This window comes from Oncorhynchus mykiss, chromosome 29 (assembly GCF_057628025.1).
Source record: "Oncorhynchus mykiss isolate SJ-2025 chromosome 29, ASM5762802v1, whole genome shotgun sequence".
Taxonomy (NCBI): Eukaryota; Metazoa; Chordata; class Actinopteri; order Salmoniformes; family Salmonidae; genus Oncorhynchus; species Oncorhynchus mykiss.
The window spans coordinates 14,405,400-14,423,637 of NC_143050.1; the positions used below are offsets into that span (position 1 = coordinate 14,405,400).

General features: G+C 45.7%; 1 protein-coding gene across 4 annotated transcripts in view; it reads right to left on the reverse strand.

Annotated features, from left to right (window-relative positions):
* The window catches only part of nrxn2a (neurexin 2a), a 391,484-nt gene that overhangs the window by 273,012 nt on the left and 100,234 nt on the right, over positions 1–18,238 (reverse strand). For all 4 annotated transcript variants that reach the window (XM_090226564.1, XM_090226562.1, XM_090226563.1 and 1 more), the window contains exon 3: positions 8,548–8,568. In XM_090226564.1, the coding sequence (XP_090082690.1) occupies positions 8,548–8,568 (21 nt within the window). The remainder of the gene's footprint in view (positions 1–8,547; positions 8,569–18,238) is intronic.

Consider the following 18,238-nt stretch of genomic DNA (forward strand, 5'->3'; position numbering starts at 1 on the left):
TAGGCTAGAGGTCAGAGCTGAGCAGAGCTAGACAGCATCAAAGACACAGAGGTTTGTCACAGCTGAAATATTCTGTTTTTGACTAAGATATACATCACCAGCTTTATTTTTCCTTTTGAAGTGTCAAACCTGACCGTGGTGGATGTATCTTGTGCATACCCAATCTGTGTTGGCATAGCAACAGGCTCTCGTGTTTCCCCCCGTATGACGAGGACCAAGATCCCCCTTTCCCCACTCCCCTCCTCCATGCTCCCTTTCCCCACTCCCCTCCTCCATACTCCCTTTCCCCACTCCCCTCCTCCATGCTACTTTTCCCCACAACCCTCCTGCATGCTCCACACTCCCCACTCCCCTCCTCCACGCTCCTCACTCCCTTCCTCCATGCTTCCCTCCACCACGCTCTACACTCCCCTCCTCCACACTCCCCTCCTCCACGCTCCCCACTCCCCTCCTCCATGCTCCCCACCTCCATGCTCCCCACTCCCCTTCCTCCATTCTCCCCACTCTCTTCCTCTACACTCCCCATCTCCACGCTCCCCACTCCCTGTTGGCATAGCAACAGGCTCTCGTGTTTCCCCCCGTATGACGAGGACCAAGATCCCCCTTTCCCCACTCCCCTCCTCCATGCTCCCTTTCCCCACTCCCCTCCTCCATGCTCCCTTTCCCCACTCCCCTCCTCCATGCTACTTTTCCCCACAACCCTCCTGCATGCTCCACACTCCCCACTCCCCTCCTCCACGCTCCTCACTCCCTTCCTCCATGCTTCCCTCCACCACGCTCTACACTCCCCTCCTCCACACTCCCCTCCTCCACGCTCCCCACTCCCCTCCTCCATGCTCTCCACCTCCACGCACCCCACTCCCCTCCACCGCGCTCCCCACTCCCCTCCACCACGCTCCCCACTCCCCTCCTCCATACTCCCTTTCCCCACTAACCTCCCGCATGCTCCCCATTCTCCTCCTCCACGCTCCCCTCAACCATGCTCCCCACTCCCTTCCTCAACGCTCCCCGCTCCCTCCACCACGCTCTCCACTCCCCTCCTCCACGCTCCCCACTCCCTTCCTCAATGCGCCCACTCCCTTCCTCCACGCTCCCCTCCACCACACTCCCCACTCCCCTCCTCCACGCTCCTCACTCCTTCCTCCATGCTCCCCTCCACCACGCTCTCCACTCCCCTCTTCCACGCTCCCCACTGCACTCCTCCATGCTCCCCATCTCCATGCTCCCCACCTCCATGCTCCCCACTCCCCTTCCTCCATTCGCCCCACTCCCTTTCCTCCATTCTCCCCACTCCCCTTCTCCACACTCCCCACTCCCTTCCTCCATGCTCCCCTCCACCACGCTCTACACTCCCCTCCTCCACGCTTCCCACTCCCCTCCTCCATACTCACTTTCCCCACTAACCTCCCGCATGCTCCGCATCCCCCTCCTCCACGCTCCCCTCCACCATGCTCCCCACTCCCTTCCACAACGCTCCACGCTCCCCTCCACCACGCTCTCCACTCCCCTCCTCCACGCTCCCCTCCCTTCCTCCAAGCTCCCCTCCACCACGCTCTCCACTCCCCTCCCACACGCTCCCCTCCCTTCCTCCATGCTCCCCACTCCCCTCCACCACGCTCTCCACTCCCCTCCCACACTCCCCTCCCTTCCTCCATGCTCCCTTCCTCCAAGCTCCCCTCCACCATGCTCCCCACTCCCCTCCTCCACACTCCACACACCCCACTCCCTTCCTCCATGCTCCACTCCACCACGCTCTACCCTCCCCTCCTCCACACTCCCCTCCTCCATGCTCCCCACTTTCATGCTCCCCACTCCCCTTCCTCCATTCTCCCCACTCTCTTCCTCTACACTCCCCACCTCCACGCTCCCCACTACCTTCCTCTACACTCTCCACCTCCACGCACCCCACACCCCTCCACCGCGCTCCCCACTCCCCTCCTCCACGCTCCCCTCCACCACGCTCCCCACTCCCCTCCTCCACGCTCCCCTCCACCACGCTTCACACTCCCCTTGTCCATACTCCCTTTCCCCATTAACCTCCCACATGCTCCCCATTCCCCTCCTCCACGTTCCCCTCCACCATGCTCCCCACTCCCTTCCTCAACACTCTCCACTCCCCTGCTCCACGCTCCCCTCCCCTCCACCACGCTCCCCACTCCCCTCCTCCAAGCTCCCCTCCACCACGCTCCCCACTCCTCTTCTCCACACTCCCCACTCCCTTCCTCCATGCTCCCCTCCACCACGCTCTACACTCCCCTCCTCCACGCTCCCCACTCGCCTCCTCCATGCTCCCCACCTCCATGCTCCCCACTCCCCTTCCTCCATTCTCCCCACTCTCTTCCTCTACACTCCCCACCTCCACGCTGCCCACTCCCTTCCTCCACGCTCCCCTCCACCACGCTCCCCGCTCCCCTCCACCACGCTCCCCACTCCCTTCCTCCATGCGCCCCACTTTCTTCCTCCACGCTCCCCTCCACCACGCTCCCCACTACCCTCCTCCACACTCCCCACTCCCCTCCTCCACGCTTCCCACTCCCTTCCTCCACGCTCCCCTCCATCACACTCCCCACTCCCCTCCTCCACGCTCCTCACTCCCTTCCTTCATGCTCCCCTCCACCACGCTCTACACTCCCCTCCTCCACGTTCTCCACTCCCTTCCTCCATGCTCCCAACCTCCATGCTCCAAACTCCCCTCCTCCAAGCTCTCCACTCCCTTCCTCCATGCTCCCCACCTCCATGCTCCCCACACCCCTTCAACCATGCTCCCACTTCCCTTCCTCCATGCTCCCCACTCCCCTCCTAAATGCTCTCCACTCCCTTCCTCCATGCTCCCCACATCCATGCTCCCCACTCCCCTTCCTCCATGCTCCCCTTCCTCCATGCTCCCCACTCCCCTTCCTCCATTCGCCCCACTCTCTTCCTCTACACTCCCCACCTCCACGCTCCCCACTCCCTTCCTCTACACTATCCACCTCCACGCACCCCACACCCCTCCACCGCGCTATTCCCTTCCTCAAAGCTCCCCTCCACCACGCTCTCCACTCCCCTCCTCCCCACTCCCCTCCTCCACACTCCCCACTCCCTTCCTTCATGCTCCCCTCCACCACGCTCTACACTCCCCTCCTCCACGCTCTCCACTCCCTTCCTCCATGCTCCCAACCTCCATGCTCCAAACTCCCCTCCTCCAAGCTCTCCACTCCCTTCCTCCATGCTCCCCACACCCCTTCAACCATGCTCCCACTTCCCTTCCTCCATGCTCCCCACTCCCCTCCTACATGCTCTCCACTCCCTTCCTCCATGCTCCCCACATCCATGCTCCCCACTCCCCTTCCTCCATGCTCTCCTTCCTCCATGCTCCCCACTCCCCTTCCTCCATTCGCCCCACTCTCTTCCTCTACACTCCCCACCTCCACGCTCCCCACTCCCTTCCTCTACACTATCCACCTCCACGCACCCCACACCCCTCCACCGCGCTATTCCCTTCCTCAAAGCTCCCCTCCACCACGCTCTCCACTCCCCTCCTCCACACCCCCCACTCCCTTCCTCCACGCTCCCCTCCACCATGCTCCCCATTCCCTTCCTCAACGCTCCCCGCTCCCCTCCACCACGCTCTCCACTCCCCTCCTCCAAGCTCCCCTCTCCCTTCCTCCATGCTCCCCACTCCCTTCCTCCAAGCTCCCTTCCTCCATGCTCCCCACTCCCCTCCTCCACACTCCCCACACCCCTTCCTCCATGCTCCCCACTCCCCTTCCTCCATGCTCCCCACTCCCCCCTTATTCCACCTCCACATTGTAATTGTAATTACATGTCTATGAATACATTTACAATAAATCTTTGAAACAATAAAATTAGTGCTAAATGCTAAATCTAGTTAACTGCTGTCTCTGCTGTGCTCCATAAAACAATCAAAATGAGTGCAAACAAGCTATAAAGGTCATTAAGACTGATTAAAAAAATAGAAAAAAGGTGTTCTATGCAATAAGTAGATTTTCTTGTGGGTTTAAAAAAATATTGCAATAATATTTCTCTCTCATAATTCTTTCTCCATTACTACTACAGATATATATTTGACATTCAGCTCTGTTTGCAGGTGCGTAGAGAACCTTTGAACATATTAAAAGTTATCTGTGAAACATGTTGCTGTTGTTTGTTCATTCATTTCTAACCAGTTCTAAATATTCAGTTCATCCATGATTGCAAGAAAAATATGAGTGAACCCATTTCTTTGAAAGGGAAATATGTGTGCCACTGTGTATATAACGTTGCACTATGCAGAAAATCGCTCCGCCATTTCCTGGTTGCTAAAACTCTAATAGTTCGCTTAGTTTCAGTTTTTATGACAAGATAAGAGAGTATAGTGTAGAGAATCATTGTACCACGTAAAGCACTGAGAAAAATATATGTTCCATAAGCAAAAATATTGTTGTTTCAGCTGGTGTACAAAATTGAAATTAAAAGATGCAAAAAACAAAACTTAAGAACAGGAAGCATAGAACATTTAGAACATAGCACATAGAACATATCTACCGCTTCTTAGACTTGCTTTCAAGTAGAATGATAGATCTATAACTCACATTTCTATGTGAATTTGGTCAAGTCACCCAAAAAGTGACATATTGCCACTTTTAAATAATGCTAGTTCACCTCCAACCTAGCAGTCTGATCCAATAACATCCAAGCCCTAAAAATGGGGGACTATGTACAAAAAGTTCTGTAATTTCAAAGAAGTTCACCCAGTATGAATGAAAATACACTGAAATCAAAGCTGACAATCTGCACTTTAATAACCTCATAGTTATTGTATTAAATCCAAAGTTCACAAGTGGACTGTGAGAAGGCCATCTGTGAAATATCCACTCAGATTTGACATTTAATGTGTGAGAATATTCTGAAGAAAAAGGCAAAGCGTAAAGAGTTAGGATTTGTGCTTTTGCTGAGTTTGTTCCTCCATGCAGTTGCAGTGTTTTGAAGGAGAGTATTCTTGAGGGGATTAAACCAAGGACAGCGGTGCTTTAAGCTCCCTGGCCACCAGCAGCAGCAGCAGCAGCAGCTGTGTCCTGTCCTGTCCTCTCGTTTAAAGATGTCTGTTCTCACAGGCTCAGAGTCATTCACACCATCACTATCAACTATTAAAAGTACCGTATGACATCGTAACATCTCTTAAAAGAAAAAGAAGCACAAAAAATAATAATAAAATAAACAACTAACCCACTGGGCACAGAATCACAGATGTCAATTCAATGTCTGTTCCACGGTGGTTCAGTGTAATGTCATCGAACTTACGTGGAAACACTATTGAGTCAACCAGTGGGAACCAAGTAATTGAAATAAAGTCATTCTCCAAAATTGTTTCGTTTCGTAGATGGTGGTTTGCATAATGCACACACAAACACTATTAACACACAGAGGAAGCAGTGGTTACTGTCTGTTGGTGTTCTACATTCACGTGTGGATTCTCTTATCTCTCTTTCACAGACCCAGTTTTGCCCACAGCACATCAGAGGATGCTGCACTCCACGTCTCCTGGCCTGAAAAGCATTCCCCACCTTGCCCCCCCCCCCCACCACCACCATTCAGGTAGCCCAGGCTCCATGACGGACTGCAGACATGGGGGATTCCACAGGCTCACTCCTGGAGACACTCTGGAGTTCCAACCACTTGTAATCCAGAAGTTGTCATCACTAACCCACAGTACGAAAGCCCTCAGTGCAGACCAAATAAAAGCATTGAGGTTACTATTTTTAAATGGGGCGTTGTTCACCGTTTGTATAGGCAGCCATCTAGGTCCATTGATATGGGGACTACAAAGACTTACTGCTGGATGTCACATTGCATTGCCCCGGATAAAGCAAAAAGAGGAGATCTAGCTCAACACATCCTTTTTCAAGTGTCATCTTTGTTTTCATGCCTTGTTCACCGGGATGTGACGCAGACTCCATGTCAAAGCTTTAATCCAATAAAGACTCATTCTTTCTCTTTGCAGCATGTCATTTAATTTAACAACGCTCGCCTTTTGCTGTGAGCGTGGTCATAGCACCCTTGCTCATCACAAGGGAAAGTAAGAGTGACTAGAAGCTGGGGTTGAAAGAGGACCCTTCTGAACTAGGGCCTGGATATAGCCCTTCACATTACAACCAGCCCCTGCTTACGTATCAACTCTACCAGTCCACTGTTAGACACTGACAGTGCAGTGTTCCATAGGAATACACACAGAATTGTATGTTAGAATTAGTCAGGGAAACCATTTGGAATAGAATGGTAACATGTGCATTCAAGCACATTAACGTTCATAGCTACTGTACAGTACGCACAGTGCTGACTGTCAACACTCATTGCGAACTTTGTGGATATCGTTGCATGCTGTAAAAATGTAACTGAAAATACCATTCCTTCCTTCTGTGCAGTCATTTATAATATACAAATGTACAGAGCAACAGTATTAGATAACAGGTGTGGGTAGCTGGCTGTTCCGGTGAGCAGCAGCTGTGATTTCTAACATGCAGAGGCCCAGCGCACCCAGAGCATGGACCCAGAGCATGCACCCAGAGCATGGACCCAGAGCATGGACCCAGAGCATGGACCCAGAGCATGGACCCAGAGCATGGACCCAGGGCATGGACCCAGAGCATGGACCCAGAGCATGGACCCAGAGCATGGACCCAGAGCATGCACCCAGGGCATGGACCCAGAGCATGGACCCAGAGCATGGACCCAGAGCATGGACCCAGAGCATGGACCCAGAGCATGCACCCAGAGCTTGGACCCAGAGCATGCACCCAGAGCATGGACCCAGAGCATGGACCCAGAGCATGCACCCAGAGCATGGACCCAGAGCATGGACCCAGAGCATGGACCCAGGGCATGCACCCAGAGCATGGACCCAGAGCATGGACCCAGAGCATGGACCCAGAGCATGGACCCAGAGCATGGACCCAGAGCATGGACCCAGGGCATGGACCCAGAGCATGCACCCAGGGCATGGACCCAGAGCATGGACCCAGGGCATGGACCCAGAGCATGGACCCAGGGCATGGACCCAGAGCATGGACCCAGAGCATGGACCCAGAGCATGCTCCCAGAGCATGGACCCAGAGCATACACCCAGAGCATGGACCCAGAGCATGGACCCAGAGCATGCACCCAGAGCATGGACCCAGAGCATGGACCCAGAGCATGGACCCAGAGCATGGACCCAGAGCATGCACCCAGAGCATGGACCCAGAGCATGGACCCAGAGCATGGACCCAGAGCATGGACCCAGAGCATGCACCCAGAGCATGGACCCAGGGCATGGACCCAGAGCATGGACCCAGAGCATGGACCCAGAGCATGGACCCAGAGCATGGACCCAGAGCATGGACCCAGAGCATGCACCCAGAGCATGGACCCAGAGCATGGACCCAGGGCATGGACCCAGAGCATGGACCCAGAGCATGGACCCAGAGCATGCACCTAGAGCATGGACCCAGGGCATGGACCCAGAGCATGCACCCAGGGCATGGACCCAGGGCATGGACCCAGAGCATGGACCCAGAGCATGCACCCAGAGCATGGACCCAGAGCATGGACCCAGAGCATGGACCCAGAGCATGGACCCAGAGCATGGACCCAGAGCATGCACCCAGAGCATGGACCCAGAGCATGGACCCAGGGCATGGACCCAGAGCATGGACCCAGAGCATGGACCCAGAGCATGCACCCAGAGCATGGACCCAGAGCATGGACCCAGAGCATGGACCCCTGAGCCTGTTGGATTCTCTGGCACCACTACACCACCAGAGCTCCTCCTAACAGGCCTGATGGAAGTCTCTCACTGCACGACAACTCAGCTACACTGGGCTTCCCCACCTCCACGTTCAAACTTCATTTACAGTCTGTCTGTTTTGTTGACGAGCAATTATATTTGTTTTATTGTGATGTGGTTAAACAGACTGACAATGATCACATTATCAAAGACAAATTGTGTTTTCCTTCTAACAGAAACAAGTAATGCTGGCTGAAATATTTTCAGTCTGCAAGCAAAGCATTTCCATTAGTGTGTAATCAGTGCCAATCTTTTGACAGTGTGATGTACTGCCTTGATGTCAATGGCTTGGTAATCAACCATCTTAATAGCTGGGTTATTTTAGATGGTAGCTACAGTTAGCACAAAGCGCAGCACTGATCACTGAGATGATGACATCCCTACTGTGTGTGTGTCTGTGTGAGTCTGCAAGTCTCACAGAGAAAATCACTATATCAAAAAAGAAACGCAAACCCAATTTCAGACAATTAACTGTTGGGTTAAAGATAGCCGTTTGCTCTTCAAACGTTAATAGACAGCTAAATCCAAAGTCAGGGCAAAGTTACTGGACATAGATGCCATGAAAAATGGCCCAGGAAAAAGCAGCCTCCAAGCACATTATGCAGCACACCGGAGATATTCTAGAAAGATGATGATAGTCAAGTAAGTCAAAGTGTGTTGCAGTGCAAACCACCCAAAATAACACTGTAGTTTGTTCACCTCATAGTAGCAGAAAAAAACAAACTAAAGAAAAATGGTCTTACCTTCTACTGCTTTCTGGATAACTGTATGGAATCAGAGAAGACAGAGAATCATTAGTATTGGTGACTGAAGCACATTCACAATCTATAAATGAATAAAGAGCAGCACCAAACAGTTAATGCTAATTCTTCTGGGTTTATTTTATTTATTTATTTCACCTTTATTTAACCAGGTAGGCAAGTTGAGAACAAGTTCGCATTTACAATTGCGACCTTTAACTAAAACACATACAGCAGGCCTCTGTTATTACAACACATACAGTAGGACTCTGTAATTACAACACATACAGTAGAACTCTGTAATTACAACACATACAGTAGGACTCTGTAATTACAACACAGTAGGCCTCTCTAATTACAACACATACAGTAGGCCTCTCTAAATACAACACATACAGTAGGCCTCTGTAATTACAACACATACAGTAGGACTCTGTAATTAAAACACAGTAGGCCTCTCTAATTACAACACAGTAGGCCTCTCTAAATACAACACATACAGTAGGCCTCTGTAATTACAACACATACAGTAGGACTCTGTAATTACAACACAGTAGGCCTCTCTAATTACAACACAGTAGGCCTCTCTAAATACAACACATACAGTAGGCCTCTGTAATTACAACACATACAGTAGGACTCTGTAATTACAACACAGTAGGCCTCTCTAATTACAACACATACAGTAGGCCTCTGTAATTACAACACATACAGTAGGCCTCTGTAATTACAACACATACAGTAGGCCTCTGTAATTACAACACATACAGTAGACCTCTCTAATTACAACACAGTAGGCCTCTCTAAATACAACACATACAGTAGGCCTCTAATTACAACACATACAGTAGGACTCTGTAATTACAACACAGTAGGCCTCTCTAATTACAACACATACAGTAGGCCTCTCTAAATACAACACATACAGTAGGACTCTGTAATTACAACACATACAGTAGGACTCTGTAATTACAACACAGTAGGCCTCTCTAATTACAAAACACAAGAGGCCTCTCTAAATACAACACATACAGTAGGCCTCTCTAATTACAACACATACAGTAGACCTCTCTAATTACAACACATACAGTAGGCCTCTCTAATTACAACACATACAGTAGGCCTCTGTTATTACAACACATACAGTAGGCCTCTCTAATTACAACACATACAGTAGGCCTCTGTTATTACAACACATACAGTAGGCCTCTCTAATTACAACACATACAGTAGGCCTCTGTTATTACAACACATACAGTAGGCCTCTCTAATTACAACACATACAGTAGGCCCCTCTAAATACAACACATACAGTAGGCCTCTCTAATTACAACACATACAGTAGGCCCATCTCTAATTACAACACATACAGTAGGCCTCTCTAATTACTACACATACAGTAGTCCTCTCTATATACAACACATACAGTAGGCCTCTAATTACAACACATACAGTAGGCCTCTCTAATTACTACACATACAGTAGTCCTCTCTATATACAACACATATAGTAGGCCTCTAATTACAACACATACAGTAGGCCTCTAATTACAACACATACAGTAGTAGTCTCTATATACAACACATACAGTACGCCTCTAATTACAACACATACAGTAGGCCTCTCAAATTACAACACAGTGCAGGCCTCTAATTACAACACAGTGTCGGCCTCTAATTACAACACAGTGTCGGCCTCTAATTACAACACATACAGTAGGACTCTGTAATTACAACACACACAGCAGACCTCTAATTACAACACAGTGCAGGCCTCTAATTACAACACATACAGTAGGACTCTGTAATTACAACATGTACAGTAGGCCTCTAATTACAACACATACAGTAAGCCTCTCTAATTACAACACATACAGTAGACCTCTCTAATTACAACGCATGCAGTAGGCCTCTCTAATTGCAACACCTACAGTAGGCCTCTCTAATTGCAACACATACAGTAGGCCTCTCTAATTACACCACATAAAGTAGGCCTCTCTAATTGCAACACATACAGTAGGCCTCTCTAATTACAACACATGCAGTAGTTCTCTGTTATTATAACACATACAGTAGTCCTCTGTAATTACAACACAGTGTCGGCCTCTAATTACAACACATACAGTAGGCCTCTAATTACAACACATACAGTAGGCCTCTGTTATTACAACACATACAGTAAGCCTCTAATTACAACACAGTGTCGGCCTCTAATTACAACACATACAGTAGGACTCTAATTACAACATGTACAGTAGGCCTCTAATTACAACACAGTAGGACTCTGTAATTACAACACATACAGTAGGCCTCTTTAATAACAACACATACAGTAAGCCTCTCTAATTACAACACATACAGTAGACCTCTCTAATTACAACACATAGAGTAGGACTCTGTAATTACAACACATACAGTAGGCCTCTCTAATTACAACACATACAGTAGGCCTCTGTAATTACAACACACACAGTAGGCCTCTGTACTTACAACACATACAGTAGGCCTCTCTAATTACAACACTTACAGTAGGCCTCTGTAATTACAACACATACAGTAGGCCTCTCTAATTACAACACATACAGTAGGCCTCTCTAATTACAACACATACAGTAGGCCTCTGTTATTACAACACATACAGTAGGCCTCTGTAATTACAACACATACAGTAGGCCTCTCTAAATACAACACATACAGTAGGCCCATCTCTAATTACAACACATACAGTAGGCCTCTCTAATTACTACACATACAGTAGTCCTCTCTATATTCAACACATACAGTAGGCCTATAATTACAACACACAGCAGGCCTCTAATTACAACACAGTGCAGGCCTCTAATTACAACACAGTGTCGGCCTCTAATTACAACACATACAGTAGGACTCTGTAATTACAACATGTACAGTAGGCCTCTAATTACAACACATACAGTAAGCCTCTCTAATTACAACACATACAGTAGACCTCTCTAATTACAACACATGCAGTAGGCCTCTCTAATTGCAACACCTACAGTAGGCCTCTCTAATTACACCACATACAGTAGGCCTCTGTTATTACAACACATACAGTAAGCCTCTGTAATTACAACACAGTGTCAACCTCTAATTACAACACATACAGTAGGACTCTAATTACAACATGTACAGTAGGCCTCTAATTACAACACAGTAGGACTCTGTAATTACAACACATACAGTAGGCCTCTTTAATTACAACACATACAGTAAGCCTCTCTAATTACAACACATACAGTAGACCTCTCTAATTACAACACATAGAGGAGGACTCTGTAATTACAACACATACAGTAGGCCTCTCTAATTACAACACATACAGTAGACTTCTAATTAAAACACATACAGTAGGCCTCTCTAATTGCAACACCTACAGTAGGCCTCTCTAATTACAATACACACAGTAGACCTCTCTACTTACAACACACACAGTAGGCCTCTGTTATTACAACACATACAGTAGTTCTCTGTTATTACAACACATACAGTAGGCCTCTCTAAATACAACACATACAGTAGGCCTCTCTAATTACAACACACACAGTAGTTATCTCTAATTACAACACATACAGTAGACCTCTCTAATTACAACACATACAGTAGGACTCTGTAATTACAACACAGTAGGCCTCTCTAATTACAACACAGTAGGCCTCTCTAAATACAACACATACAGTAGGCCTCTGTAATTACAACACATACAGTAGGACTCTGTAATTACAACACAGTAGGCCTCTCTAATTACAACACAGTAGGCCTCTCTAAATACAACACATACAGTAGGCCTCTGTAATTACAACACATACAGTAGGACTCTGTAATTACAACACAGTAGGCCTCTCTAATTACAACACATACAGTAGGCCTCTGTAATTACAACACATACAGTAGGCCTCTGTAATTACAACACATACAGTAGGCCTCTGTAATTACAACACATACAGTAGACCTCTCTAATTACAACACAGTAGGCCTCTCTAAATACAACACATACAGTAGGCCTCTAATTACAACACATACAGTAGGACTCTGTAATTACAACACAGTAGGCCTCTCTAATTACAACACATACAGTAGGCCTCTCTAAATACAACACATACAGTAGGACTCTGTAATTACAACACATACAGTAGGACTCTGTAATTACAACACAGTAGGCCTCTCTAATTACAAAACACAAGAGGCCTCTCTAAATACAACACATACAGTAGGCCTCTCTAATTACAACACATACAGTAGACCTCTCTAATTACAACACATACAGTAGGCCTCTCTAATTACAACACATACAGTAGGCCTCTGTTATTACAACACATACAGTAGGCCTCTCTAATTACAACACATACAGTAGGCCTCTGTTATTACAACACATACAGTAGGCCTCTCTAATTACAACACATACAGTAGGCCTCTGTTATTACAACACATACAGTAGGCCTCTCTAATTACAACACATACAGTAGGCCCCTCTAAATACAACACATACAGTAGGCCTCTCTAATTACAACACATACAGTAGGCCCATCTCTAATTACAACACATACAGTAGGCCTCTCTAATTACTACACATACAGTAGTCCTCTCTATATACAACACATACAGTAGGCCTCTAATTACAACACATACAGTAGGCCTCTCTAATTACTACACATACAGTAGTCCTCTCTATATACAACACATACAGTAGGCCTCTAATTACAACACATACAGTAGGCCTCTAATTACAACACATACAGTAGTAGTCTCTATATACAACACATACAGTACGCCTCTAATTACAACACATACAGTAGGCCTCTCAAATTACAACACAGTGCAGGCCTCTAATTACAACACAGTGTCGGCCTCTAATTACAACACAGTGTCGGCCTCTAATTACAACACAGTGTCGGCCTCTAATTACAACACATACAGTAGGACTCTGTAATTACAACACACACAGCAGACCTCTAATTACAACACAGTGCAGGCCTCTAATTACAACACATACAGTAGGACTCTGTAATTACAACATGTACAGTAGGCCTCTCTAATTACAACACATACAGTAGGCCCATCTCTAATTACAACACATACAGTAGGCCTCTCTAATTACTACACATACAGTAGTCCTCTCTATATACAACACATACAGTAGGCCTCTAATTACAACACATACAGTAGGCCTCTCTAATTACTACACATACAGTAGTCCTCTCTATATACAACACATACAGTAGGCCTCTAATTACAACACATACAGTAGGCCTCTAATTACAACACATACAGTAGGCCTCTGTAATTACAACACATACAGTAGGCCTCTCTAATTACAACACTTACAGTAGGCCTCTGTAATTACAACACATACAGTAGGCCTCTCTAATTACAACACATACAGTAGGCCTCTCTAATTGCAACACCTACAGTAGGCCTCTCTAATTACAATACACACAGTAGACCTCTCTACTTACAACACAAACAGTAGGCCTCTGTTATTACAACACATACAGTAGTTCTCTGTTATTACAACACATACAGTAGGCCTCTCTAATTACAACACATACAGTAGGCCTCTCTAATTACAACACATACAGTAGGCCTCTGTTATTACAACACATACAGTAGGCCTCTGTAATTGCAACACATACAGTAGGCCTCTCTAAATACAACACATACAGTAGGCCCATCTCTAATTACAACACATACAGTAGGCCTCTCTAATTACTACACATACAGTAGTCCTCTCTATATACAACACATACAGTAGGCCTATAATTACAACACACACAGCAGGCCTCTAATTACAACACAGTGCAGGCCTCTAATTACAACACAGTGTCGGCCTCTAATTACAACACATACAGTAGGACTCTGTAATTACAACATGTACAGTAGGCCTCTAATTACAACACATACAGTAAGCCTCTCTAATTACAACACATACAGTAGACCTCTCTAATTACAACACATGCAGTAGGCCTCTCTAATTGCAACACCTACAGTAGGCCTCTCTAATTGCAACACCTACAGTAGGCCTCTCTAATTGCAACACATACAGTAGGCCTCTCTAATTACACCACATACAGTAGGCCTCTGTTATTACAACACATACAGTAAGCCTCTGTAATTACAACACAGTGTCAACCTCTAATTACAACACATACAGTAGGACTCTAATTACAACATGTACAGTAGGCCTCTAATTACAACACAGTAGGACTCTGTAATTACAACACATACAGTAGGCCTCTTTAATTACAACACATACAGTAAGCCTCTCTAATTACAACACATACAGTAGACCTCTCTAATTACAACACATAGAGGAGGACTCTGTAATTACAACACATACAGTAGGCCTCTCTAATTACAACACATACAGTAGACTTCTAATTAAAACACATACAGTAGGCCTCTCTAATTGCAACACCTACAGTAGGCCTCTCTAATTACAATACACACAGTTCTCTGTTATTACAACACATACAGTAGGCCTCTCTAAATACAACACATACAGTAGGACTCTGTTATTACAACACATACAGTAGTTATCTCTAATTACAACACATACAGTAGACCTCTCTAATTACAACACATACAGTAGGACTCTGTAATTACAACACAGTAGGCCTCTCTAATTACAACACAGTAGGCCTCTCTAAATACAACACATACAGTAGGCCTCTGTAATTACAACACATACAGTAGGACTCTGTAATTACAACACAGTAGGCCTCTCTAATTACAACACAGTAGGCCTCTCTAAATACAACACATACAGTAGGCCTCTGTAATTACAACACATACAGTAGGACTCTGTAATTACAACACAGTAGGCCTCTCTAATTACAACACATACAGTAGGCCTCTGTAATTACAACACATACAGTAGGCCTCTGTAATTACAACACATACAGTAGGCCTCTGTAATTACAACACATACAGTAGACCTCTCTAATTACAACACAGTAGGCCTCTCTAAATACAACACATACAGTAGGCCTCTGTAATTACAACACATACAGTAGGACTCTGTAATTACAACACAGTAGGCCTCTCTAATTACAACACATACAGTAGGCCTCTCTAAATACAACACATACAGTAGGACTCTGTAATTACAACACAGTAGGCCTCTCTAATTACAACACAGTAGGCCTCTCTAAATACAACACATACAGTAGGCCTCTCTAATTACAACACATACAGTAGGCCTCTCTAATTACAACACATACAGTAGGCCTCTGTTATTACAACACATACAGTAGGCCTCTCTAATTACAACACATACAGTAGGCCTCTGTTATTACAACACATACAGTAGGCCTCTCTAATTACAACACATACAGTAGGCCTCTGTTATTACAACACATACAGTAGGCCTCTCTAATTACAACACATACAGTAGGCCCCTCTAAATACAACACATACAGTAGGCCTCTCTAATTACAACACATACAGTAGGCCCATCTCTAATTACAACACATACAGTAGGCCTCTCTAATTACTACACATACAGTAGTCCTCTCTATATACAACACATACAGTAGGCCTCTAATTACAACACATACAGTAGGCCTCTCTAATTACTACACATACAGTAGTCCTCTCTATATACAACACATACAGTAGGCCTCTAATTACAACACATACAGTAGGCCTCTAATTACAACACATACAGTAGGCCTCTCTAATTACAACACATACAGTAGGCCCCTCTAAATACAACACATACAGTAGGCCTCTCTAATTACAACACATACAGTAGGCCCATCTCTAATTACAACACATACAGTAGGCCTCTCTAATTACTACACATACAGTAGTCCTCTCTATATACAACACATACAGTAGGCCTCTAATTACAACACATACAGTAGGCCTCTCTAATTACAACACAGTGCAGGCCTCTAATTACAACACAGTGTCGGCCTCTAATTACAACACAGTGTCGGCCTCTAATTACAACACAGTGTCGGCCTCTAATTACAACACATACAGTAGGACTCTGTAATTACAACACACACAGCAGGCCTCTAATTACAACACAGTGCAGGCCTCTAATTACAACACATACAGTAGGACTCAGTAATTACAACACATACAGTAGGACTCTGTAATTACAACACAGTAGGCCTCTCTAATTACAACACAGTAGGCCTCTCTAAATACAACACATACAGTAGGCCTCTGTAATTACAACACATACAGTAGGACTCTGTAATTACAACACAGTAGGCCTCTCTAATTACAACACAGTAGGCCTCTCTAAATACAACACATACAGTAGGCCTCTGTAATTACAACACATACAGTAGGACTCTGTAATTACAACACAGTAGGCCTCTCTAATTACAACACATACAGTAGGCCTCTGTAATTACAACACATACAGTAGGCCTCTGTAATTACAACACATACAGTAGGCCTCTGTAATTACAACACATACAGTAGACCTCTCTAATTACAACACAGTAGGCCTCTCTAAATACAACACATACAGTAGGCCTCTGTAATTACAACACATACAGTAGGACTCTGTAATTACAACACAGTAGGCCTCTCTAATTACAACACATACAGTAGGCCTCTCTAAATACAACACATACAGTAGGACTCTGTAATTACAACACAGTAGGCCTCTCTAATTACAACACAGTAGGCCTCTCTAAATACAACACATACAGTAGGCCTCTCTAATTACAACACATACAGTAGGCCTCTCTAATTACAACACATACAGTAGGCCTCTGTTATTACAACACATACAGTAGGCCTCTCTAATTACAACACATACAGTAGGCCTCTGTTATTACAACACATACAGTAGGCCTCTCTAATTACAACACATACAGTAGGCCTCTGTTATTACAACACATACAGTAGGCCTCTCTAATTACAACACATACAGTAGGCCCCTCTAAATACAACACATACAGTAGGCCTCTCTAATTACAACACATACAGTAGGCCCATCTCTAATTACAACACATACAGTAGGCCTCTCTAATTACTACACATACAGTAGTCCTCTCTATATACAACACATACAGTAGGCCTCTAATTACAACACATACAGTAGGCCTCTCTAATTACTACACATACAGTAGTCCTCTCTATATACAACACATACAGTAGGCCTCTAATTACAACACATACAGTAGGCCTCTAATTACAACACATACAGTAGGCCTCTCTAATTACAACACATACAGTAGGCCCCTCTAAATACAACACATACAGTAGGCCTCTCTAATTACAACACATACAGTAGGCCCATCTCTAATTACAACACATACAGTAGGCCTCTCTAATTACTACACATACAGTAGTCCTCTCTATATACAACACATACAGTAGGCCTCTAATTACAACACATACAGTAGGCCTCTCTAATTACAACACAGTGCAGGCCTCTAATTACAACACAGTGTCGGCCTCTAATTACAACACAGTGTCGGCCTCTAATTACAACACAGTGTCGGCCTCTAATTACAACACATACAGTAGGACTCTGTAATTACAACACACACAGCAGGCCTCTAATTACAACACAGTGCAGGCCTCTAATTACAACACATACAGTAGGACTCAGTAATTACAACATGTACAGTAGGCCTCTAATTACAACACATACAGTAAGCCTCTCTAATTACAACACATACAGTAGACCTCTCTAATTACAACACATG